We start from the raw sequence: 27717 nt of genomic DNA on the forward strand, positions 1-27717 counted from the left end.
TTATTCATGCCCTGCCATCAACTGTTCCTATCCACGCCTTTGACCATTTACCCACCATAGTCACACGATTTTGGTTTTTCCGTTTGAATTTGTTTAGGGTTTCGGCCAGCTCTTTAAGTTCTATAATAGATACTTCTAACAAGAAAAAGACTACCAAATACAAAGCTTTATTAAAGGCTATTTCATTGCAAACCAAGCGATCTGTCAAGTCACATGCTTCTGCTTTTGATCATGAAGACTCCCTTCCTTTGGCTGTAGATCAAGCTATGCCATAGCCCACTAATACCTTTTGTGCGCCAGCTACTGAGCTCAAATTTTCATAAAGCTTCTCTAACAATCACCTCATCTAAGAACAAGCATTCCCTTATGATGACCTGTACCTAGATTTTGAGATTATTTAAGATAAGCAGTGAAAATTGCTTTGCTTTCCTCTAAAAATTAGTTATCTATCTTTGATACGTGAGTTCTTTGCCAATGTTTTGTTTTTTTCTAGACGGAAAATCTTATGTGAGGGGTAAATTTGTTCATTTTACTGCAGATTCTATAAGGACTTAATATGATCTTCCAATAATTGACTCTTGTTGTTACTAAGAGTTGATGAAAGACAAGTCAACCTACCCTTATGAGTTGATTACTAAGTGCTTGACTTCACAGAAGGTTAAATGAAACCATAGACTTTGCCATTCAAACTTACGAGAAGCTACTAAATTCGGGCATTACTTTGTCATTCATAATGTCTTGCCCACCTCTTATGTTCATAAAATCTCAAAAGCTAGAGCTGTATTGATTTATTGTATTATGACAAAGTAATCGGCAGACTTAGTAGCCATCATCTACTCTAATTTTGTTTTGGTGATATAAGCTATGATCTAGGACACTAAGGCTACAAAATTTACAATGATCTATCCTCATCTCATTTATGCCTTGTGTGTGTAACAAGGGGTTCCATTGCTCCTTACTGACTTATTAGAGGCGCCACAACCTTTTAAGCTGAAGTGCTTTGGGAATGCAATTATTGAAGATAGGAATTTAAATGAGGCTATAGACCAAGAGGTGAAACCTACTAATGATAAGCTAAGTAGGCCAGTTTAGCATGATGTCTCTATATTATGAGACATGGGTTGCGAAAATTGAGAGACACCTGCCTCTCGCACCTTAATTTGTCCCATTTTAGGGGACCTTAATTTGTATCTTAATTAATTTTTCTTTTGGATGATTGTATGACTACTTATGCATTCTCTTTAACTTTGGTATTTAACTTTAAAAAAAATTTATTTATGAGGTCTTATGTCCTTGTTCCATGTCTCCTCGTGATATTCTGCAGATTATAGGGTTGTGATCCTCTCTCTTTACATTTGGATCGCTTTAATTTCTCCATTCTGTCAGGGAAGTGTCAGTTTCTTTCCCCCTCTTTCTCTTGTTTTTATTGTTAATCCAATTTTCACATTGTGGATAATGTGTTGTTCAAGTGTGGAGGAGGGTGAAATTAACTTTGCATTAGCTTGCTTGTCCTCAAATTTTTGTGTTCTCTTGTCAGTCCATCTTTGATTAATTGTGTATCTTCAATTTTTATAAATATTGGTGTTTTTAGTCCTTTTTATATATATTTTTTTTTGAAAAAAATTATTTATTTGTCTTGTGTCTTTGGTTTATTTGTGAATGTTGTCAAGATTAGTTGTCCTTGAAATTGAAGGTATTAAGTTGGATTGAGATTTTGCTTTACCTTTTCATTAGATGTTTGCGACTAGACAAAGAATTAGGCTTGGATAACTTAACTTAGGGTGTCTAAAAAGTTTGTGAGGAATTTGAGCCTAAATTTTTATTTCTTTTAAGAGAGGTTTTTCTTATTGTGATTCCATCTTTAGAACTTATCTTGAATCTCTCCTGAAACTTCAAATGCCTTTTTGCGTATACAAAGATGATTTAGGCCTTCTTTTTCATAATCATTTTGGCCAAAGGTCCTACCTACTCACATTAAATCCCTTGTTTTATCCCTTTGAGCCTTAGCCTTTACAAAAAAAAATGAAATGAATAATTTTATAGCTTTTTGTTTGAATCAAAATATCCTTTTATATTTTATCCCTTTTAATCAATTTAGTTGGTGCTAAGTAGGGCAACTAGTGAAGGAATTGAAAAAAAAATTGATGCATTAAAAATTGATGATAGAAGAAAAAAGAGTCCATATTTGTTTAGAAAGTAATGAATATTCAAATGCTTTGTAAGAGTTGAGAAAGATAGAAGAAAAATGATGAAGATGAAAAGAAAAAGAAAGAAGAAGAGAAGAAGCAAACAATGGATGCATTAAAAATTAATGATGAAAAAAAAGTATAAAAAGAATAATGGATTAGTTGATCAATCTCTTAAATGGTAACTCGTATTCTTCAGGATCTATTTGATGATTCCTAGCACTAATTGAAGTTGGTTTCTTTCACCCTGTACCCATTTCATTCCATTATCCTACCTTATACATTATAACCCTTAATAAAGTCCTTTTGATTTGTGTGAGCATTAGGATAATAGAATGGAAATGGAGATGAGAAACAAGCCTATGGTAGATGGATTGCAATAGGTAAAATTGAGTGAAACAAAAGCTATCAAACATATAGAGCGTAGAGTGCAAACACTTGACTGGTGAGGGACAACCTATTGTGATTTATCCTTTCCTAATTAGTTACCTTGTTAATCATATTCTTTTAGAAGGTAGAAATGATTCCTTTGAAGACTAAATTGTTGAAGGTTTAAATCGCTTCTGACTTGACAATTTTTGCAATCTTTATGCTTAGTTAGTTCTTTTGTGTTTAGTTGTTTTCAAAAATCTTAAGGACAAGATTTGATTCAAGTGTAGGAGTATGATGACTCCCTATTTTGTATTATTATTGATATATTTTTGGTTATATTTTAGGAGTCATCAATGGAAAAGAGAAACATTTTCTTGCTTTTATAAAGAAAAAAAAATTAACTAAGAAATAAAGAAAAAATATTTTTAAGGAAATTGTTTAAAAATATTAAAATTAAAGTAAGCAAAGATTCTACTCCTATTTATTAATTATGGATAGGTGAGACATGATAACATCAAAGCAAGAAAGAGAAAAGAGACAAAAAAAGGCGCTTTTTAGTCCAAGACACAAAAGGAAAAGTTCCTGTGTATCGTCATAATTTTCAGAATTGCTCACTAGTGCTATGGCACCACTAAAGGAGTGCTATGGCACTAAATAAAAATGTAGAAAACACACAAGTTCATTTTTTATGCTAAATTACCATACATAACTTGTTTTTTTTTTTAGACTGGAGGATGCATCTTGGAGCTGCTGTAATTGGAGAAAATCAAAGGAGAGCAAGAGGGAGAGTCTTGAAGCTTAAAATCAAGAAGTGGAACATATCTTCATTCTACCTCATTTTATTAGTGTCTTCTCTTCTTCTTTTTCTGTATGTTGATGGATTTGAACCTTTTTTGTGTTGTTATAGTTTTCATATTAGTTATGTTTAGCTAAATCTTCTTGTTTTAGAAGACTATGAACCTATTTGTGTAAATAACCTTTGATTTATCATTTAATTGTTGAGAAGTGAAGTTTTGATTACTTGTTCTTAAGCTATCTTATTCTTGTTTAGTTTTTTTGCCACCATTAGGTGAGATTTGGGCATTTAAGTTGAACCTTGGAAGAAAAAATTCAAATTAGACCTTGAGAACTTGTAGCCTAAGATTAGTTTAGCTAATTTTCCATTAGAACACGAATTTATCTAATGGGCCTAGGTAATCCTCATAAGTTAGGGTCTCTGTTGCTCACCGCAAGTGCACAGGTCGTAGCAAGTAATATAAAATGAGTAGAGTATCGTTCCCTCGAGGATTTGTTTAGAAAACTATAATCAAGCAAAAGACTAAGCAAATTTGATTAAGTTGAGCGTCACAAAGTTAGGTGAAAATGATTTTTCAAATGAAACTAACACTAGAAAATTAAGAAAGTGAGTGATTCACAAACTTCCAACATAAATTGAGACCTAGGATTAATTGTCCCCCTTGCATTTCATAACACCAAAATTACCTCCTCTCACAAATGCTTTTAATGAAAATAAGTGCTAACCTAGGGTTCTAAAAATACTTGGACAAGCTCTCTCAAGTCATGAACAAGTGTTTAGTTAAATTAATTGCCCAATCTCTTGTTACAATTAATAAAACTCAATTTTAAACACCAACCCTAATGAGGCTATGCAAGGCTAGCAAGTATATCTCTATGTTACTAGCAAAACCATCCATTCAACATGCAAATATCAAGTTCTTACACAATTTTACCCAAGTTCTACACTCAACCTAGCCCTCTCAAGCATCAATTAAGTGAACCCAACATCTAAATGGTGGCCAATCAAGTAGAAGCATTAAGGAAAGAGTAAAATAAACACTTATATATCATTAATCACAAAAAGAGAGGATAAATATAGTGTTAATCCATACAAGGGTTCCAAATAATCCTAGAACAAAGGGTTTAGCTACTCATAATCATCCACAAGCTACAAATATACAAAATAAGTGGACCCATTTCAGATTACAAGAGAGGAAAGGGAAGAGGAATAGAAAAACTAAAGAAAATGAGCTCCAAATGTCTTCAAAGCTTCAATCTCTTGATCCCAACTCTTCCAATGCCCAAACCCTAGCACAACCAAGCTCTAAAAGTGTCTAAAAGTCTGAAGAATGCGTTCTGGGTCGAGCTCTTAGCTTATATGTGTCCTAGCCAACTAATTTTTGATAAATGAAACGCAGCGTTTTTCTGACAGCAACGAAAGTCGCGAACGAAAGTCACGACTTTGAGACGACTTTGGCAGTTTTGCACTGTTTTTATAGCTAACAAAAATCATTCATTTTGCTCTTGATTTCTTCATCCAAAAGCCTTCCAAAAACATCCACAAAGCTCCAGAAATGCTTCTAATCAAAATAACATGAAATTAGGCGAAAAATATCAAATTAAAGCCAAAAACACAAGCCCAAAACAAAATGCACATTTTCCTAATTTGGGCAATAAAAACATATACAATTGAACCAAAATGAATTAGAATCTAAGGAAAATGTGATGAAATAACATGAACTTCTAGAGGTTAACACACCCCCAAACTTAGATTTTTACTCGTCCTCGAGTAAAACAAGTAATAAAACAACTAGATTGACTAATTATTCATCTACTAAGCATGCATGAAAATATCCTCACTAGTTGCTCCAAATATATGTTAAAGAGGATAGCAGTGAAATATAAAGGAATGCCCAATTCACAAATTAAGATCATGCTTTCCAACAATTTAGAAATGTGTGTGTGTGAGACCAGAGAACGATTTTCCTGCAAATATCAAGTCAAAATGTAACAACTTAATATGCATAGAACAAGCTCAATATTAAGACTTCATATGCCTAAACTCTTCTTCTCTCTCCACTAAAAGATCACTTCACATAATTCAAAATCAATGGGACTTTGTAAGCTTGTAGCGTGGCCAAAGGTTTTGGGCTTATTGAAATGAAAGGATAAATGGAATTCAAAGAACTTGAGATAAATGACAATGAGAAGCCAACCATTCCATTCTTGCTAGCCAAATACTTTCCCCCAAACTTATCCCAAATACTATTCCTTGTACTCCAAATTTATTGATATTGAAACTCTCTTTTTTTTGTCATTGCAATTTTTTTTCATGTATATTTCTATATATTTTTTTTCTTTTTTTTTTGAGGAGCACAATTAGTAGAATTTCAAACTTCATTTCCATTCCTCACACCCAAATTTACAATAACAACACCTCCTTGAACAACTAAAACAAACTTCCCTACTAGCACACAAAATTTTTTTTATCACTTATCTCAAGAGTAAGGTAGTTCATGGTTTTTCAAATTATAGAGGCTAGGGTCTAATGAAGGTTTCAAAAAGAAAATACATAAGATTTTCAATTCCAGGCTCAAAAGGGGTTCAAGTGGAAATGATGCAATAGGTGGGCTTGAAAGGCTCAAACGCAATTGAAAGAATGCCCAAATCATATTTTAATATCATGCAAAGTGATTAAAATGCCTCAAGAGATTCCAAGATAGGTTCTAGAGTTTCTCAATTGAGAGAGAAAATGCACATAAACTTGCCACATAATTTCCTAATAGAGGCATTCAAATCATTGTCTGGTTCAAAAGTGCAAAACAAAATTATAAGAAAGCAAGCCTTAACCCTGCAAATCAAGCATGCCAAAATATTTATCACAACTTCCTATAAAACATACAGTTTAAGCGACATTCTATCATTGGATCACACATTCTATTCAACAAATAATTTCTCAATCTAGCTCAAATTTTAAAAGAGAGGAACAATAAATAGCTAAGTTTCAAAATTGAAGTTCATGTCAAATCAACCAAAATAATACCCTCACCCCCAAACTTAAATTGAACATGTCCGCACTGTCAAAAGGGTAAAATGAGGGCTTTTCTCATGCAACTTAACAACCAAAAAGAAGGTGCATGAGAGGCACAAAAATCTAGAAACCTGTAACAGTATAATTGAGATATATCCACAGGCAATCAAAAAATACAACTAACTACACCAGCATGTACACAAGTTATCATAGAGTAATTAGTTGCAAGAGATTAGTCAAGGTATCACATATTAGCTACAAAAAGATCAAAGTTAGCCCTGCACAAAAGATATCAGAAGATTATGGCTAACCATATTTACCCAAAAAGAACTAATCAACAGCTAATTAGAATTAAAAACAGAAATAAAAGGCAGTAAAGTAAGGAAGGGTGAAGCTAGTCAGCGTGAGTGTCCGAGTCTTGGCCAATATCAGTATTGGCCGCCTCTTCTTCCTCGGGCAAGTCCATTTGAAATCTCTGGTACAAGAATAGCTCAATGTGGTGGAGCCTGAAGTCAATCCGATCCAGCTGGCGCTGGAGGCCCTCATGCATGTTCTGGATGAGTGCTATGAGGTTGCTCAGTGTAGGCTCAACATGAGGTGGATCAATATGCCTCCTACCATCCACAGCTTGATTTCCTCTTGGTCCCTCAGCACATCGAATTTCTCTATAATTGAACTTGGGCAAAGGAGGGAGCATGAGATCCTTCGGATAAGTAGGAACCTTCTTCTCTAAGCATACTTGAGTAATCAAGTGTGGGAACCCAAATGGCTGCTTGCGATATCTGCTTCTAGGCAACTTTCGCATATACTCAAACATGATTTTTGGAAAGTCAACAGGTTGCCTCATCATCAAGGTATATAACAGGGCAGCTTGATCAACAGTCACATCGCTCATATGGGTCACTGGGATCACATTAGATGCCAAGAAGTGCCACCAAATACGAGTTGTCCTGTTCAGATTACAGCATAGAATACTCTTGGGATTGCCATGGGTGTCATGTTGCCAAATATTTTTGTCAGGAAGGCATAGCACTCGGACTACATCATCAAATGGCAATTGAGTTCTATCATTCTTGTAGACAGTATATTGGCACTCTTTATGGGAGAAAGGTTGTACACCTTTCGAAATGTGTCCTCAGTGATTTCTACCCATTTGCCCCGTACCTTACATCGCAAGGTATCCTTGCAAGCAGCGTAGGCATAGAAAGCTTCCACAAGTGGCTGAGAGGCATGGCTCTGTTCACGGATGAGGCTAGTGGCATGATACACATCATGCAAATCATTGTAGAATTGCTCAGACCATCTCAAAGGGAAAGGTCTTTCTTGAACTATTTTTCTCTCCTTCAAATTTTGCTCAAAATAGTCTTGAATCGCAGCAGTGGCAAATCGGGTTTTATCCCATCCCGATCCCTTAGAACTTTCACCAACCTCAATGACCTTGGCTTTTTTAGAAAGAGGGACACTTTTCTTACCCATGGCCTGCAAGAAAGCACTCAATGAAATACCAATGAGCAACAGCCAGTATAAGGAAGAACAAAGGTTCAAACTTAAAGCAAACATGATTAAATGAAGCTAGCACAAAAGGGCACTTTACATAACATGTTTAAACAAGGTCTAGCTTCCACATAACAGATTTGAACTAAGGATTTAAAACATGAAGAGCAAAGCCAAGTCCAGAATCAAGAAGCATGACAGTGAGTGTTGAACACAAGTCACAATCATAAGCTCAAGTTTCATAATGAGAGCATTCAACCAAAGAAAAATAGCTCATTCATGCTTACCAAATTCAACTTGTAAGTATGCCAACATATCACTCTTTTTATCCTTCTAAGTAAGCCAAAAATGGAATTGTTAATACATAAATAGCCAATCACACCTACAAAACTTTGAGAGAAAAAAAAATGCCAGGAATAGAGCTTAAAATTCAATGCAGTACACTTGCTTACTATCTAAATTTAGAACCAAATAGCAACATGATTGCATAATTCTTGTCAATTTGAATCACAGCACTTACAAAAGATGCCTCAATCAAGTTGAATCCTCCAATAGCCATTTTACAATAGGTTTAATTCGACTAGAAAAAATATCCAGCAAGGCAATATCAATCCTATCCCCTTCAAAAATTTAACTAGCCACAATAACATGTCCAGACTCAAAAACTAACAATAGTATCTTCCCTTGAGTATTCAAAATACAGGATTTAAGCCTTAAGCTCACGGGTCAAAGTTTAAGCAGCACAGGCAGATAAAAGGCAACAACGATAATGGCAAAATGACAGTGCAAAGAATCCTCAAAAGAACATTGCATTCTTGCAAACTCACCCCACATTTGCATTTAGTTCGATCAGCAATCAAAGGAAAATAATGGTTTGACATTTCTACATCCTTATCAGATCAAAATAGCCCAATCAAAGTGGAGAGGTAGAGAAGAAAGAAAGAAAGAAAAAAAAAAAAAAAAAATCAATAGATTCAGAACCTGTGAGTAAGCAGAGAGACGATAGCTCAACCACTTGAGGATGACACACGACAATAAATGGACGACGAGAAGAGCAGTGGCTATTGGTGAGTGGTTTGAAATGAAAATGGTGGATGAAATCGATTGACAGCAACGAATCAAGAGGAGCTAAGATATGAGGGTAAAGGAGAGACCGAGGGAGATCGACTAAGGGAGTGCTGGAGATGAGAGGAAGAAATAATGAAGGTGGGTTTAAGAGAGGACTATGGCGGAGACAGGGGCTGTGGTTTAAGCTTGTGGAGGAGAAACAGAGACAAATGGCAAAGAGACACCCTCAAGCTTCCACGAATAACTATGGCGGAAAGGGAGCTACAGTAGCAGACGGGCATGAACAGTGTAGCTCCAATGAAAATGGCTGTGAAACGAGATGCTTCTGAGCTAAGATTGAAGCTTGAAGAAGAAACACTCCATGATTTAAACGAAAATGATGACTGGTAAAGGAAGGAAACAGCGGTTTACGGTGAGGATGAAGACATCTGGTTTGAACAAAAATGGCAGGGAACGAGGAAATGAAAGAGAAGAAATGGGGTACGACGTGGGCTAGAGAAGAGAACCGAAGAGGGATCAAGAGAGACAGGAAGCGATCTGGCAAGGGATACCGTGGATGCTGGCAGTGGAAGAGCAGGGGAACGACGGTGACTGGAAATGAAGGGAATGATAGAACTGGAAAGAAATGCGAGAGCGTGAAGAGCAGGACCAAATCGGACAGGGAAATCAAAGAATAAAGCCCGTGAGGTTAGCTGAGTATTCTTTTTTTTTTTTTTAGGACCAGCTACAGGCGCTGAATGGAAAAGAGAGGAGAATATGTTTTTTTTTTTATAAGAGAGCTGCAGAACTGGAAGGATAAGAAGAAGAAGGAAAATTTTTTTTTTCTATTATATCTATATAAATATATATATATATTATATTATTTTTAAATACTATAAAACATAACACATAAGGGAAAGAAAAGAAAAGGACAGAAAAGAAAATATATATATATATATATATATTAATATTATATATATATAAAAAAAATCAAAATTTTTTTTTTCAAAACAGGTCCAGAGGAGATGAAAGTCGTGACTTTGGATTTAAGACTGAAATGAAAGTCACGACTTTGACCTTCTCTGGAATCTCAAAGTCGTGAGCTCAAAGTCATGACTTGTGTCAGAACTTTCTTGACAGTAAAATTCTGCAGCACTCTGTTTTCAAAAATCTGATTTATTCACCCCTTAAAACCTCTTCCAAGCACTCAATTTACTCCAAAATCAATCTCTAACCATCATTCATCAACCATACACAATTTCCTTCAATTTAAATGCAATCAACCCCCAAAAAGAATCATTTTTCATGAGAATCAAACCACAAAAAATTGCATTTACTTCAATAAGCTCAAAATGATTACCAAGACAAGTTTATAAGCATAAAAACAACTTAAATAGCTTGACTTCCCTGAAATTTTCCTTCCTTTTGTGCTCTTTTGTTCTTTAGGCACATTTCTTGCTTCTCCAAAGGCTTATACTTCCTCATATCTTCTTGTTAACCTACAAAAGAGACAAGATCACACATAACTTCACCAAAACAACTAAACTACAAAAGAAAAATCAAAAGATAAGGTTTAGAGCTTGGGTTGCCTCCCAAGTAGCGCTTGTTTTATAGTCATTCAGCCTGACTCTTCTCTCCTTCAAGAGGCATCAGATAAGGGCAAGGTAATTGCTTCACGGTCTACCTCACCACCCCAGTAATGCTTCACTCGTTGTCCATTGACTTTAAATCTTTCTCCTTCATTGCTCTCTAGCTCAATAGCACCATGAGGGAATGCTTGGACCACATTGAACGGTCCCGACCATCTAGACTTGAGTTTGCCAGGAAATAATCTCAATCTAGAGTTATACAAGAGTACTTTTTGGCCTGGCTCAAATGCTTTGCATAAAATTTTCTTGTCATGCCATCTCTTTGTCTTCTCCTTGTATTGCCTAGCATTCTCATAGGCATTTAACCGAAATTCATCAAGTTCATTTAGTTGGAGAAGTCTCTTTTCACCCACGGCTTTAAAATCAAAGTTGAGCTTTTGGACAGCCCAATAAGCACCATGTTCTAGCTCTACGGTAGATGACATGCTTTCCCAAAAACTAACCGGTATGGAGACATGCCGATAGGAGTTTTGTAAGCCGTTCGATAAGCCCACAATGCATCGTCAAGTTTGGTGGACCAATCTTTTCTTGCCACTCCTACCGTCTTCTCAAGTATCTTCTTGATTTCCCGATTAGAGATCTCAGCTTGCCCGTTAGTTTGAGGATGGTAAGCAAGTGCAACCTTGTGCTTGACACCATATTTCTTCAAGAGAGATTGAAATTGGTTGTTGCAAAAATGAGTACCACCATCACTCACAATGGCTCTTGGTGCTCCAAAACGGGTGAAAATATGCTTCTTCAAGAACTTGAGCACCACTTTAGCATCATTAGTGGGAAATGCCGCCGCTTCGACCCATTTTGAGACATAGTCTACAGCCACAAGGATATATTGATTGTTGAAAGACATGGGAAATGGTCCCATGAAGTCTATGCCCCACACGTCAAACAGTTCTACTTCAAGCATGTTGTTGAGTGGCATTTCATTCCTTCTAGAGATATTACCCATCCTTTGGCACCTATCACACTTTAAAACAAAGTCATATGCATCCTTGAATAAAGAGGGCCAATAGAAACCACTTTGCAAGATTTTAGATGCTGTCTTGTCACCCCCGAAGTGGCCTCCATAGTCAGAAGAATGGCAACATCTTAGAATTTCTTGTTGCTCACACTCAGGAACACACTTTCTGATCATTTGATCAGCACATTGGCGAAACAGATAGGGTTCTTCCTAAAAATACAACTTAGCATCATGGAGAAACTTCTTCTTTTGATGAAACTTCAAATCAAAGGGCAAGATGCCACAAACAAGATAGTTGACAATGTCCGCATACCACGGTGTTTGAATATTGTCAACCTTAAAGAGTTGCTCATCAGGAAAAGCTTCATCAATAACAACATTACATTTAAGTTGAGCATCAGTACTCAACCTAGAAAGATGGTCCGCCACTTGATTCTCAGTACCCTTCCTATCAATAATCTCCAAGTCAAATTCTTGTAGAAGTAGTACCCATCGAATTAACCTTGCTTTAGACTCCTTCTTGCTGAATAGGTACTTCAAAGCTGAATGGTCAGTGTAAACTGTCACCTTAGTACCCACAAGATACGATCTAAACTTGGTAAAAGCAAACACCACTGCAAGAAGCTCTTTCTCAGTCGTGGTGTAGTTTTCTTGAGCATCATCAAGTGTTCTGCTAGCATAGTAAATTGGGTGAAGCACTTTTTCTTTCTTTTGGCCAAGCATAGCACCCACAGCAAAGTCACTAGCATCACACATCACAATGAAAGGCAAACTCCAATCAGGAGCCATCATGATAGGCGCAGACACAAGTCTTTTCTTCAACTCTTCAAATGCTTTCAAGCATGAATCATCAAATTTAAATTCAGCATCTTTCTCAAGAAGAGTGCAAAGAGGCTTGACTATTTTGGAGAAGTCTTTAATGAAGCGGCGATAAAATCCCGCATGACCAAGAAAACTCCTCACACCCTTAACATTAGTAGGTGGAGGAAGTTGCTCAATCACTGAAATTTTGGCTCTATCTACCTCCAAGCCATTTTTGGAGACTCTATGGCCAAGAACTATGCCCTCCTTAACCATGAAGTGGCATTTTTCCCAATTCAAGACCAAGTTGGTCTCTTCACATCTTTTCAACACATTGGCCAAGTTGATCAAACATTCCTCATATGAATCCCCAAAAACCGTGAAGTCATCCATGAAGACTTCCATAGTTTGCTCAATCATATCAGAGAAAATTGCCATCATACACCTTTGAAAAGTGGCCGGTGCATTGCATAACCCAAAAGGCATGCGCTTGAAAGCAAAAGTTCCATAAGGACAAGTAAATGTCATTTTTTCTTGATCCTCTGGAGCTATGGCAATTTGGTTATAGCCTGAATACCCATCAAGGAAGCAAAAGAATTCCCTTCCAGCTAATTTGTCAAGCATTTGGTCGATAAAGGGAAGAGGAAAGTGATCTTTCCTAGTGGCCGCATTTAGCTTCCGGTAATCCATGCATACTCTCCACCCAGTGACAGTGCGAGTAGGAATTAGCTCATTGTGGGTGTTAGCCACTACAGTCATGCCTCCCTTTTTTGGAACGCATTGAACTGGGCTCACCCAAGAGCTGTCAGAAATAGGATAGACAATGCCCGCCTCAAGCCATTTTAAGATCTCCTTTTTCACAACTTCCTTCATGATAGGATTCAACCTTCTTTGATGTTCCACAGAAGTTTTATGATTGTCTTCAAGGAAAATCTTATGCATGCAAATTGAAGGGCTAATACCCTTTATGTCGGCAATAGTCCACCCAATAGCTCTCTTGTGAGCTTTCAAGACTTCCACAAGTTGCTCTTCTTGTTGTTCATTCAAGTCCGCAGCAATAATCACTGGCAAAGTGTTGTTGGCTTCTAAATAGACATACCGAAGATGAGAAGGTAATGTCTTCAACTCAAGATATGGTGGCTCTTCAATAGAGGATTTCAAAGATGGTCTACCAAGAGAAGATAAGTCTAGAGATTCAAATTGGACACGGTTTCTAGGATAAACCGGTGATGCATTCATGATAGCCATACACTCTTCTCCATCTTGAGTCTTAATTGAGCTCCTAGTAACAAGGCTTCTAAAAAATCATTAGGAATTGCCTTATTGAATTCTTCTTGTGCAACTTGATCAAGCATATCAACAAAGAAGCATTGCTCAAGATCTTTGGGAGATTTCATCAACTTGTGCATGTTAAAAGTGACTTGCTCATCATCCACCCTCATAGTAAGCTCACCTTTTTCAACATCAATCAAGGTTCTAGCAGTTGCCAAGAATGGTCTTCCTAAGATAATAGGAATATCACGATCCACCTCACAATCAAGGACAATGAAATCAACCGGAAAAATGAATTTATCCACTTTTACAAGAACATCTTCAATAACACCACGTGGATAAGCCAAGCTTCTATCCGCTAATTGCAAAGTCACGGTTGTTGGTCTAGCTTCACCCAACTCCAATTTATTGAAAATAGAGAGAGGCATAAGATTGATACTAGCTCCAAGATCACATAATGCCTTACCCAAAAATTTATTCCCAATATGACACGGAATTGAGAAGCTACCGGGATCCTTCAACTTTTGAGGTAGTTGCTTAATGATATCCGTACAACTCTTGGTTAGAGCAACCGTCTCAAACTCATTGAACCTTCTCTTTTTAGAGAGCACATCTTTCATGAATTTAGCATATTTGGGCATTTGCTCCAAAGCTTCCACAAAAGGAATGTTGATATGCAATTGCTTGAACATATCAAGAAACTTTTTGAATTGGCCATCTTCTGTTGCTTCCTAAGCCTTTGAGGAAAAGGTGGTGGAGGCATATATTTTGGCTTGGCCTCTAGTTGCTTTTTCTCATCACCAACCTTTTTGGCTTGATCTTCAATCTTTTTCTCTTCTTGGTCATTCTTCGAGTTATCACACTCTTCAACCATAATTTCTTCATTAATCACTTCATTATCAACAATCACCTTAGTAGCACCACTACTCACACCACTTGCACTTGGCATAAGAACTTCGGGTAATTGCATCCCACTTCTCAAAGTGATGGCTTTACACTCCTCCTTACCATCCCTTTTAGGATTTGGAATGGTGTCACTAGGGAGATTACTTCTTGACATAGCATTCATTTGTGAAGCTAATTGCCCCATTTGCACTTCGAGGTTCTTGATTGCGGTATCATGAAGAGTAAGAGTTGCCTTAGTTTCAACTCTTGCAGACTCTTGATTACTCAAGATTTGTGCTAGCATCTTTTCCATTCTAGACTCCTCTTCTTTAACCGGCATTGGCTTTGGTAGAGCTTGAAAACCCGAAGGGTGAAGTGGCTTGACATTAGAGGATGAAGGTTGATTTGAAGAATTCCCTTGACTCCATGAAAAATTAGGATGATTCCTCCATCCTGAGTTGTATGTTTGAGAGTAAGGGTTGTTGTGAGGGTTTTGAAACTTGCCCATATAGTTGACAGACTCAGTGGTCATATAAAGAGGACATTGATCGGGCATGTGCATATCATTGCATTGATTGCACACAATTGGAATGGCTTGGACAGCATGCGCATTATGAGAATTTCCCTTTTGCATTTGAGATTCCAACACATCAAAATGCTTGTTCATTGCATTCAAGATGGATACAATCTGGGAAGAGGAATCATCTTTAGCACTAGTCACCATTGATATATTCCTTCTATCCGTGTTTTGAGTGTTATTCGCAGATAATTGGTCTAAGAGGCGAAAAACTTCATTGACAGGCACATTCCGATATCCCCCATTTGTGATAGAATCAACCATGGCCTTCGAAGATGGATTCAGACGATTACAGAAAATCTGAATCACTACCCATTTGTCCACTCCATGATTAGGGCATTTCTTCATCAACATCTTGTATCTCTCCCAAGCTGCATAGAGATGTTCCTCTGGATATTGCTTAAAGCTAAGAAATTCATCTCTTGCTTCCACTGTTTTATCATCAGAGAAGAATCGAGCTCTAAACTTGTTCTCAAGATCCTCCGATGAACCAATAGAACCTTCGTGAAGATTGTTGAACCATTCTTTAGCCTTGTCTTGTAGAGAAATTGGAAATAATCGCAAGCGCAAGACATCTTTAGGCACCCCATTTTGTCTGAAAGAATCACATACTTCCACAAAAGACATCAAGTGCTTGTTAGCATCTTCATTGAATAGACCATGAAACACACCATTCATTTGAAGCATTGTGATCATGGCGGGCTTGATCTCAAAAGTATGTGCTTGAAACTCCGGCATTCGAATACAAGATTAAGTACCCCTCAGATTCCGGTTAGCAAAGTCATTGACTGAGGCAGTGTCATACTGGTCTTCTGCCATGTTTCTCGATTCAGGAGTTCTTTCAGAATTAGGAGACTCGGTTTCTTCAAAGATTGTCAATCCTTCAAGTATCACTTCCAATCTTTCTGGGCCTATGACTTGCATATGCCAAATGGGTACCTGAAGAAGAAACAACCCAAGAAGTATCAAACTAAAACAAAAGCACTGAACAAAGAAAAAATAAAAATCTAGAACTAATATCTACAAAGCTCAAGCGAAATCTAATATTACTAGTCTAAGGTTGATTAAAATATTTTCAAAAGCAAATCCCCGGCAACGGTGCCAAAAACTTGTTGCTCACCGCAAGTGTACAGGTCGTAGCAAGTAATATAAAATGAGTAGAGTATCATTCCTTCGAGGATTTGTTTAGAAAACTATAATCAAGCAAAAGACTAAGCAAATTTGATTAAGTTGAGCATCACAAAGTTAGGTGAAAATGATTTTTCAAATGAAACTAACACTAGAAATTTAAGAAAGTGAGTGATTCACAAACTTCCAACACAAATTGAGACCTAGGATTAATTGTCCCCCTTGCATTTCATAACACCAAAATTACCTCCTCTCATAAATGCTTTTAATGAAAATAAGTGCTAACCTAGGGTTCTAAAAATACTTGGACAAGCTCTCTCAAGTCATGAACAAGTGTTTAGTTAAATTAATTGTCCAATCTCTTGTTACAATTAATAAAACTCAATTTTAAACACCAACCCTAATGAGGCTATGCAAGACTAGCAAGTATATCTCTATCTTACTAGCAAAACCATCCATTCAACATGCAAATATCAAGTTCTTACACAATTTTACCCAAGTTCTACACTCAACCTAGCCCTCTCAAGCATCAATTAAGTGAACCCAACATCTAAATGGTGGCCAATCAAGTAGAAGCATTAAGGAAAGAGTAAAATAAACACTTATATATCATTAATCACAAAAAGAGAGGAGAAATATAGTGTTAATCCATACAAGGGTTCCAAATAATCCTAGAACAAAGGGTTTAGCTACTCATAATCATCCACAAGCTACAAATATACAAAATAAGTGGACCCATTTTCAGATTACAAGAGAGGAAAGGGAAGAGGAATAGAAAAATCAAAGAAAATGAGCTCCAAATGTCTTCAAAGCTTCAATCTCTTGATCCCAACTCTTCCAATGCCCAAACCCTAGCACAACCAAGCTCTAAAAGTGTCTAAAAGTCTGAAGAATGCGTTCTGGGTCGAGCTCTCAGCTTATATGTGTCCTAGCCAACTAATTTCTGATAAATGAAACGCAGCATTTTTCTGACAGCAACGAAAGTCGCGAACGAAAGTCACGACTTTGAGACGACTTTGGCAGTTTTGCACTGTTTTTACAACTAACAAAAATCATTCATTTTGCTCTTGATTTCTTCATCCAAAAGCCTTCCAAAAACATCCACAAAGCTCCAGAAATGCTTCTAATCAAAATAACATGAAATTAGGCGAAAAATATCAAATTAAAGCCAAAAACACAAGCCCAAAACAAAATGCACATTTTCCTAATTTGGGCAATAAAAACATATACAATTGAACCAAAATGAATTAGAATCTAAGGAAAATGTGATGAAATAACATGATCCCAACTCTTCCAATGCCCAAACCCTAGCACAACCAAGCTCTAAAAGTGTCTAAAAGTCTGAAGAATGCATTCTGGGTCGAGCTCTCAGCTTATATGTGTCCTAGCCAACTAATTTCTGATAAATGAAACGCAGCATTTTTCTGACAGCAACGAAAGTCGCGAACGAAAGTCACGACTTTGAGACGACTTTGGCAGTTTTGCACTGTTTTTACAACTAACAAAAATCATTCATTTTGCTCTTGATTTCTTCATCCAAAAGCCTTCCAAAAACATCCACAAAGCTCCAGAAATGCTTCTAATCAAAATAACATGAAATTAGGCGAAAAATATCAAATTAAAGCCAAAAACACAAGCCCAAAACAAAATGCACATTTTCCTAATTTGGGCAATAAAAACATATACAATTGAACCAAAATGAATTAGAATCTAAGGAAAATGTGATGAAATAACATGAACTTCTAGAGGTTAACAGTCTCTAATGCAATTAATTAATTAAGGTAATATTTTGCTTTAATTGAATTAATTAGGGTCTGTAGTAATCGGAAGATACTTTGGATTAATTTAGATCCCCGAATTGTCAAAATTGAGTTTCAAGACAATTGATGTGGTAATGAGAGGGTTAGAAAGCAAATAGGGAATTAGGACTCTAGAACACCCTTCTCTTGGTTGACTCTAGCTTGTTTATGAACTGATAGTTATTTTAATTAATCATTTTTAATATTTTTATTTTAATTATTTTAAAATCAATCTCAAGTGTTGTTTGCTTAATGTGAATGAATTTATAAATTTAATGCCTAGTGACCATTTTAATTAATTCCCTGAAGGATCGATTTTGATTTACCACTAGCTTCAATTGCGACCTGTATACTTACAGTGTCTCTTAATTTTTGTGAGCCTCAATATTCAATTGCTTTGTATTCGCAGGGGCTGCTTGAAAAGAAGCCCTCAAGTTAAAAAAAATACCATAAAAACTTCATGGTTATTTCAAACATCAAGTAAATATACACTTGATGGTTGTTTCAAAATAACCATCAAGTATTTTTGATAAATTCTATGTATTGATTTGTTTGCCAAAATACTTGATGGTTATTTACCTTCAAGTATTTTGAAAAACGAATCAACACACAAGATTTACCAAAAATACATAACGGTTATTTCAAAACAAATATCAAGTATAGTCTGGTATAAAAAGTTGAGATGTAAATGTTTAAATATTTACTTAACGGTTATCTTGAAATAACTATCAAATAATATCTTAAATATTTGATACTTTTTAACTATCAAGTAAATGTATGGCACACCATTACTTGATGGTTAAAAGCCATTAAATATTGGCTAAAGTAACTATCAAATAAGGGGGTATTTTGTGATAGTGCATGCAGCAAATAGAATAAAATAGCCATGATAACTTATCCCCACAAATAATAAATTAGTTAACTTATAAGTTTGTGAGGGCTCTGAAAGTCTCACAAAGTTAAAAGAATATAAAATACTTGTAATGATGTATTGTGATAATTTATTGCCATATATGATAAATGAATTAGCTTAAAAATTTGTGAGGACTCTGAAAATCTCTTATAGATAAAAGATTAGGTAAAATCTTGATAGATATAATGAAGAATTAATAAAATGTGATTTGTGATTTAAATCTTGAGATTTCTCATGAATACCTTCCAAATTTAATCATGATACTAAGATTATATTACATCGCATGCCACAATTTTCTAAAAAAGGTTCTATTTTTACCTAACACCATGTTGGGATCAAAGGATAGCGGATACAATGCAAGCAAGGAACTCAAAGCCAAAGAGTGAATAAATAAATAAATAAATAAATAAAAATCACATCTCATGATGCTATGGATTTGGCACAAACAAAAGGCAAACAAAAAAGTAAATCTCAATTCTAATATCGACTTTAAAGAAGAGAGAATAAGTCAAATAGATAATGGGGCAAGGATCACATTAAATTATAAGAAAAATTTAATTTTAACAACCATAAATCATATAAAGGTAAAATAATTAAATAAGACAGAAAAAAGAAGGGAGTGGAGCATTCAAGTCTAAGACCTATGTAATAACTATAATTTCCTACATTGTTAACATCCCATGTTTGGCCACTAACTACATTAAGGTTAAAGATCAAATTTAAAGCCCCAACTTAACTATGGGGTTTTTTTTTTTTTTGAAACCCTTAAAGTACATGTATGTCTAAAGCTTAAGAGAAGGTGAACTTATCTTTATGAATCTTGATCAGCTCAAATCTCTGTCATCTTCTCTTTCACAATTTCCTTGAGCCTCTCTAGCTGTCCCATCTACTCTACCTTCTCTTTCCTTTAAATAGACCGTTACACTTTGGGTTTTTCTAAAATTTCAATTGCATTGTGATTTTTTAATCTATATCAACATTTTATATATTCTTTAGTTATTACTATTTAGAGATTAGATATTATATATTATCTTACCTATTATTATATCTTGATTATTATATCATTTTGGAATCTTCAAATCTTAATATTAGATATTAAATTATATTATATTGAAATTTCAAATCACAATATTAGATATTAAATTATATTATATTCTAATTATTATATTATTTTGAGATATTAAAATCTTTATAACTCATTATTATATTAGATCATTATCTAGGTTGATTATGTTCATGTCATTTTTTATTATTTTCGTATCCAAGACCTTTTAACTTTTTATTTATTTATTTTCTTGTTATAAAATATTTTTATATTTTCATTTTTATTATTTTATAGAGATTGCTTTTATAAAATGTTTTTCTATTTTCCATTGTATCTTTTTTATTAATTTATTATAGATGTTATCTTATTTGTTTATAAGGGCCTAGATAAAATATAGTATTCACATCAGCACTTCCTCAATCATTAGCAATCTTAAAGTACAAGCATTTATTAATTTCCAAAAAAGCTCAAAAGGCACAACCCAATAATTAGAGCTTTCTCATAATAATCTTCATCAAAGATCATAGGAGAAATATGATGGAAAGTGTTTTTTGCTTTATCTTTTCAATATCTTCTAATATTTGGCTCACATAGACTCTAATATTTTGAACACTTGACTCAACACTAGTGACAAAGTCTTTTTGTTAATTTGTAAGTTTCATTGATGAATCCATAAGGTCATCAAATAATCTTTCTAAACAAGACACTTCCCTATACTCTCAGGCATTTTCCTCAACATATGAATAAGAGTGAAAAAGTAGGGTAGGTCATTTCATTTGAATGATAATCTAAATGAGGATTCCAAAACTCATGTTTCTCTAGACCCCAATTAGAACTAAAAGAATTATCAGCTCATGGTGAAATCATCCCCTATATAGTTAGAGGCTTTGCTAAAGTGACAATGCTCATAAAAATGACTTTGTTCACAATAAACACAAGAAAAGCCATAATATCAAGAAGAATCAACACATAGAGTATGACTAGCATTCAAAAACATATTATATTGCTTCATTTCATTTAAATAGTTCATACAAGCAATCATTTCATCAATGTAATGAAGGCAAGGAATTCATTTTTTTTACATTAAAGCCACTTGAAATCCATTTTTTTCAATTTTTATTTTCAAACACAAAGAACACTATCACAAATCAAAACAGAAATAACAACACAAATAAGCAACTTGAACATGATATTTACAAGACCCAAACTTTAAGTTACTAATGCTCAATCAATTTAAATTGAGAAAATCAAAGAAAACTAAGCAAAAGAACAACTCAAAAGAAAAAGAAAAGAGAAAAAAAAAAAGCTTAATCGATTGAGAACGACTAAAGGTTCTTTAATGCTAATCACCAATTATTTTAATTCCCTAGCAACGGCACCAAAAACTTGATGCACACAAAAATCAATAGACACTATAAGTGTACGGGTCACAAATGTAGCTCATGGTAAATCAAGGTCGATCCCATAGAGAATCAAGTAAATTGAAAAATTAAATAGGCATTAAATTTCTGATTTTATTCAAGTTAAGCAAACAACTTATAGTAGTAAATGATTCAATTAAAAAAATTAAAATGTAGAGTAAGTGGTTAGGATTTTGAAGCACTCTAAAGTCAAGAAAATAATTAGGAAAGCACCCTAGAGTTCTAATCCCTTATTTGCTCCATTGTACTTAACTTACTGATTAAATTGATTTTAATTTCAGTTTTAAGGGTTTGAACACTATAATTAATCTTAAATATCTTCTAATCACCCAAAATCCTCCTTAATTCTAACCCAATTATTTCTTGCCAAAATTAGATTAAGAGCATTAAGTTCAAACCCCTCCTAACCATTTAGGTCCTTTAGGCACATTCTTGTCTTAGAGACAAATTACTTATAGTTAATCTTAAGCATTCAATTCCAATAATGGTCCAAATAGAAATTTCTTTTCCAAGTTTATTCTGTTCCTCCAAATAATCACTTAATGGTGGCCAATCATCAAGCAACACAAAGACAAATTGGAATTAAAACATAATCACAAAGTAATCGACAAATCAAAATACAACTGGAGCAAATAAGTTCATAAGACTCTAGAATATCAAGGTTCAACTATACATAACTAAATATAGTCTCAAAACAGCAAAATAATATGTCCAAATCATATACATAGGAGGAAGAAAGAGGAAAGTGAAGAAAAACTTAATAAAAATGTGGTTGGTGATGAGTTTTCTTGCTCCCAACCTCCAAAATCACCCAAGCTCTCCAAAATTGCCCTTGAACCTTTAAAGAATGTCAAAAATGAAGCCTCCCTTGAAAAACCCTAGTTTGCCTCTTTTTATCAGACAAAAAGACTAAAATTGCACATTCTGGTGTGAAATCCACTGTATCACTTGCTATAGCGACCTCTATTTCTAGTCTAGAATTTGCTTTATAACACTAATTTGCTGTAACAAGTAATAATTAAAGTTCAATTTCTTCATTAAAATCATCATATTTTTTCTTCCTCTACATCTTTCAAGATTTTGCAAGGGTTCCTAAAATCAAAATAACTTGAATTAACAATAGAAATTACTCTAAGATAAAATCAAAATATAATATTTACAAAACAAGCTAACTAACACCAAAATAAACACTAAATACAAGACAATTAATCAAAAATAACTAGATGACTCTCTAATTAACTAATAAAACTCCTCAAAATACATGAAAATATAGAGAATCATCACATAGCCTCTCTTAGGAATAGCTATTAGAAAGAAGAAAAAAAGGCGCAATGGACGCCCAACCAAACAATGTTGCATAGTGGCATTCTTCTCTTATATGTAGCCACACTCACAAATGACACTACATGATAATGAATATTCTTTTTTATCATGGGCCCTATATAAACTAATATTTATTTTTCGTTGTTGAATTAAAGGAATAATCACTACTGGCCTAAGATTGGGAGTAAGATTGAACTCGCAATCACCCATTTACAAAAGAGCTTTCATTTCAGTAGGCTAAAAGGTCATTAGCTATAAACTAATATTTATCATAAAGAATCACATTATTAGTACAAAGCAGCTCTAAATACACCCAATTTATTATTATTATTATTATTATTATTATTATTATTATTATTATTATAGTACTTTCATATTATTGGTTCTAGTCTTATTGATAGGAAAAAGAGAGAAAATTAATTTTGATACTTCATTATTTTCTATATTCATCTTATTAAATGTTAGAAAAAATTATTTAAAATAGTTCTTTTTGTCCTTATTAAGGGGTTGGGGTGGAATCTTATTAAATTTCAAGAAATAATTAATGAAATTTAAGATTTTTCTTAATTCTAATAAAACATGCTAAAAATAACTTATAAATAGGATCAGATAGAGTATTAATTACAAGACTGGTTGGGTTTATCAAAATTGATTTTTCTCCAGAAAAAAATCTTCATTTGCGTATATGTCCCTAAAATCTAAAAAGAAACACTTTTTTGCAACTTCTGATTTAATAAATAAATAAATATCGCTCTTTCGCGGTCTTCCAATATAGTTTCCCCAAATTTCACTAATTAACAATGTTAAGATCCCTTAGTTTTTAGTCCTAACAATTTTTTAATATCCTGTTTATATTTGGCTTCTCATCATCCTTTTATTCCACCACAAATTTCCATAGCAAATTTCTAATTCTTTTTCGGAAAATTTTATAAGGACAGTAAGGATATTTAGGAAAAGGGACTAATAAAGTTCTTTAACTGAATTAAATTTATAACTTGTTTTGGTAAAAGAATTAAAGTTATAATTTTAATTCACTTAACCTTAATTCATTTGAAAAACCTTGATCTTTTTTTAAAAAAATATATTTATGGTTCTTCTTACAAATTTTCCCTTTTTTTGGTAGTCATCATTGCGTATCTCCCTAACCAATTTCTAACCAACACAAAAAATTTAGAGCATCCACAAAAGTGAGAGTATACTATAATAAGAAAAGTATGACTTGGATTAAAGAGAACCTCCACCTCATTGGGAAGATTATTGAAAAATGGTGAATTATAATATAAAAAATTCCACCTCGTTAGGTGGGAAAAATAATAATACTTCATCCCATTTTATAAGTGATTTTAGAAGTTATTTGATATCCCAAAATATAAGATGTTTTGAAAAAAAATAAGGTATTATTAATGATAATTATTCTAATATTATCCTTTATTATTTCACTCCTTATAAATAATTTTCCTTTTCTCTTTGTTTTAATGAAAATTATTTTTAGAAGTTTATAAAAAATTAAGATTGTAAGATGTATGTAATTAATTTCATTCCTACGTATAATTTTATATATATAAAAAAATACTACCTTGTAAATCCATGAGGAAGTGGTAGTTAATGATTATAAATACATCCAATTCAACCACTCACGACTCACGACTCACACACGCATAAAACTGAGAGTAGTATTTCAGCAAGCTTTACGGGGAAATAATGGAAGACCGGCAGATAATCAGAAGACCTTTGCTTGGTACTGCTTTATCCAGGTCAAGGTCACATAAACCCTATGCTACAGTTTTCAAAGCGTTTGGATCATAGGGGTGTGAGAATCACACTAGTCGCCACTCGCTTCCTCGGCAAAACCCTAAAACTAGATCAGCACTGCTTAACCTCCATAGCTCTTGAGAGCATCTCTGATGGCTTTGACCATGGGGGCTTTGAAGAAGCAGGAAACAATCAAGCCTACATCGATCGTTTCTGGGACGTAGGGCCAAAGTCTTTCGAACAACTTTTACAGAAGCTCACACAAAGTAGTTCAGTTGATTGTGTTGTGTATGCTTCTTTCTTGCCTTGGGCTCTTGAGGTTGCCTGGTAGTTTGGGGTTATTGGAGTTGCTTTTTTCACTCAATCTTGTGCATTGAACAGTATATATTACCATGTTCGTCATGGAAACTGGAAGAAGATTCCCGATACTGATGTTGATGAGTCTGGGATTTCACTTCCTGTGTTGCCAACACTTGCTGTTTATTGCATGCCATCTTTCTTAGATGCTTCGGGACTTCATCCAGCTTTCTCCAAAATGGTTCTGAATCAGTTCTCTGATATTGAGAAAGTAGATTGGGTTCTTTGTAATTCCGTTTATGAGCTTGAGCCACAGGTCAGTATACTTGATAATATCTTTTATTTATATAGTTATTAGGTATAACATTTACTACATATATTTATCTGTGTGGGAAGCTTGTAAAGGTTATTTGTGAATGAATAATTTAACTTCTAAAGGTTATTCACTGCAGCAAGTGATCGATACTAAATTGATATAAAATTAAAAAAATCCCATCAAAAGCAATACAAACACTTTTAAAAGAATCGGCTGATGAGTCACATTTGAGGACTATAGCGTAGATCTGATTTGATCTCCACATTTAATTGTTTTCTTGTTTAATTAATCAATCCCGGGGAAGCTTTTCTCTTTATTTAGGAATAACATACTGTTTCTTATTTTAATAGGTTAAAGGGCAAATTTGCCTCCAAAATTTTTCATTAGGAGTAACTAGTATCTTTAACTTTTGATTGGAGCAATATTATCCCAAAAGTTTCAAAATGGTGCAATATCATACTACAGTAAAGATTGGCCAACATTAACTATTAGTTGAAAATTTTGACTAGATCTAAAGAGCAGTTTTGCCCCAGAAGTTTTTCTTAAAGATCAATTGGTATCTTAAACTTTCTATTAGCACAATGCCTTTGGGCTATCAATATTCAAATTTGAAGAAAAATCTAACAATTTATTATCATTGTTAAAAATAGTTCATATTTTTAGATTTTGACAAAATTCTTGCCTAAAGTTGTTTTGATACATAGTTAATTCTACCCCAAGCACTCCTCATACTTTCTTTTAAAGTTCGGAATTTCCCCTATTTTTCCTATGAGTAGCTCTTGGCTTGCACATGCTTAAATATAGACTCTTTCAAATACAAGTAACATAGACTAGTATAGATTTTGATTTAGAGGCATTCAATGTAATTCAACCTAAAATCTTCACCTATTTTTGGGTTATAACAAGTTTGTTAAATCCTTCTTTTGAATTGAAAGTTGATCACCCAAGAACATTACACTAATTAAAATTTTAAGATATTGATTACTTTCTTAGACAAGCTTCTAGGACAAATTTCCCTTTTAACATTAAAAATAACAGTCAACATTAGTCAACCATTATTGTAGGACAACATTGCACCATTTTTAAAACTTTTGGAATAATATTGCTCTAACCAAAAGTTAATAATACCAATTGCTCCTGGTGAAAAACTTTCATGATAAATTTGCTATTTAACCCTATTTTCATTTCCAAGGAGAACACGTCATATGATGAGTGATTAAATATATCATTCTTTACCAACAAATGTTAGTTCTAGTAAGAATTGGGTCCATAACTCACAAGATTATGAAATTAAATCCCACTACCAATGTGAAAAAATCTTATTGATGAGCAATTTGTAAGTATATTTGTAAGTGCTTTTTTAACCTAGAGGCTTATTTTAGCCTTAATGAATTATTGAAGCCTAACTCATCTAAACTTTTTATTCACTCAAAAAATATATATTTTTTTAACTGAAATTACATATATCATTCTTTAATATAAAGTTACTTATTTACATTTTTTTAATTGGCAATCAAAAATCTTCCCTCTAAGGACTATAGGACCAACCATACCGTCAATGTTCCTAGACAAGAGACTCAAGGATGACAACGCCTACGGTCTTCACTTTTGCAAAGAAGAAAACAATGTTTGAAGTGGTTAGGAGACAAGCCAGCTGGGTCTGTAGTATATGTCTCCTTTGGCAACATGGCATCATTAAACAACGACCAAATGGAGGAACTAGCATGGGGCTTCGAGGACAGTGCGAGCTAGTTCTTATTAGAGAACCAGAGAAACCTAAGCTTCCCAAGGACATTTTGGACATTTCACAGAACAAACAAGGTTTGGCGATCACTTGGTCTCCTCAACTACAAGTGTTAGATCATGAAGCTGTGGGTTGCTTTGTGACACATTGTGGATGAAACTCAACATTGGAAGCTATGGGCTTAAGAGTTCCAATGGTGGCAGTTCCTCAGTGCACAGATCAACCCACAAATGCAAGGTACATAAAAGATGTGCGTGTGGGGTAAGAAAAATTTGGGTTGGTTTGAAGCTGGGGATGCGAAAAAAAAAAAAATTGGGACCAAACTTTGTACAAAATGCTCAAAAACAAAGGTGTAGGTTATCGAGCAAAGATTGTTAACAATTCAAAACTGACAAAAATCTTATACAAACCGTCACTATAAAGAGCTAGAATTTATGGTAAGAGATGGTTTTCTTGAAATTATCACCTATGAAAGGTGTTATGAGATTTGTAATGAAATGCAAACTTAGTCCAAAATACATTGGTCCCTTTGAAATTCTAGATAGAGTGGGTGTTGTTGCTTATCGTCGTGCCTAACCTCTAGAGTTAGGTGGCATTCATCCTATGTTTCATGTGTCAATGTTGTGAAAATATTTATATGACCCTTCTCATGTTGTTGAACTCAGGAAATTCAAGTAAATAAAGACTTATTTTATGAAAAAGTTTCAATAGCCATTCTTGATAGGCAAATAAAGTAGTTGAGATTGAGGGAAATCATTTCTATGAAAGTATTATAGGGTAACCATTTTATTGAAGAAACTACTTGGGGAGTAGAGAGTGGGGTGCAGGAGAAATATTAACATTTATTTGAAAATTGAGGTAAGCATTTATTCAAATTTGGAGGACCAAATTTTTTAAGGAGAAGAAAATGTAATAACTTTAAATTTAAAT

General features: G+C 34.3%; 1 protein-coding gene, 1 non-coding gene and 2 pseudogenes across 2 annotated transcripts; 3 read left to right on the top strand and 1 right to left on the bottom strand.

The window, feature by feature from the left end:
* Positions 1-13550: 13550 nt before the first annotated feature.
* Positions 13551-14269, bottom strand: LOC129290033 (uncharacterized). The gene is made up of 2 exons (XM_054926753.1): positions 13676-14269; positions 13551-13612 (listed from the first exon to the last, which is right to left on the bottom strand). The coding sequence occupies exons 1-2, from the start codon at positions 14226-14228 to the stop codon at positions 13551-13553; spliced, it is 615 nt and encodes a 204-aa protein (XP_054782728.1). The 5' UTR covers positions 14229-14269.
* A 1102-nt stretch (positions 14270-15371) lies between these two features.
* LOC129291929 (small nucleolar RNA R71) lies at positions 15372-15477 on the top strand. The gene has a single exon (XR_008588821.1). It is a non-coding gene; the product is annotated as a small nucleolar RNA R71 (small nucleolar RNA).
* A 389-nt stretch (positions 15478-15866) lies between these two features.
* On the top strand, positions 15867-25186 carry LOC129290034 (UDP-glycosyltransferase 74F2-like; annotated as a pseudogene).
* A 1373-nt stretch (positions 25187-26559) lies between these two features.
* Positions 26560-27052, top strand: LOC129290036 (UDP-glycosyltransferase 74F2-like; annotated as a pseudogene).
* The last annotated feature ends 665 nt before the right edge of the window (positions 27053-27717 follow it).

Source organism: Prosopis cineraria, unplaced genomic scaffold (genome assembly GCF_029017545.1).
Source record: "Prosopis cineraria cultivar Desert tree isolate PC_DT_omini unplaced genomic scaffold, ASM2901754v1 PC13, whole genome shotgun sequence".
In the NCBI taxonomy this organism is placed as follows: Eukaryota; Viridiplantae; Streptophyta; class Magnoliopsida; order Fabales; family Fabaceae; genus Prosopis; species Prosopis cineraria.

Bases quoted from the DNA above. Each gene is read 5' to 3' on its own strand.
- LOC129290033 (XM_054926753.1), bottom strand. From the start codon at position 14,228: ATGCCCAAATATGCTAAATTCATGAAAGATGTGCTCTCTAAAAAGAGA. The intron at 13,613-13,675 runs TTGATATGCTTG...ATGATTTTTTAG, and splicing joins TCTTGAGCAATGCTTCTTTG to AAGCCTTGTTACTAGGAGCT.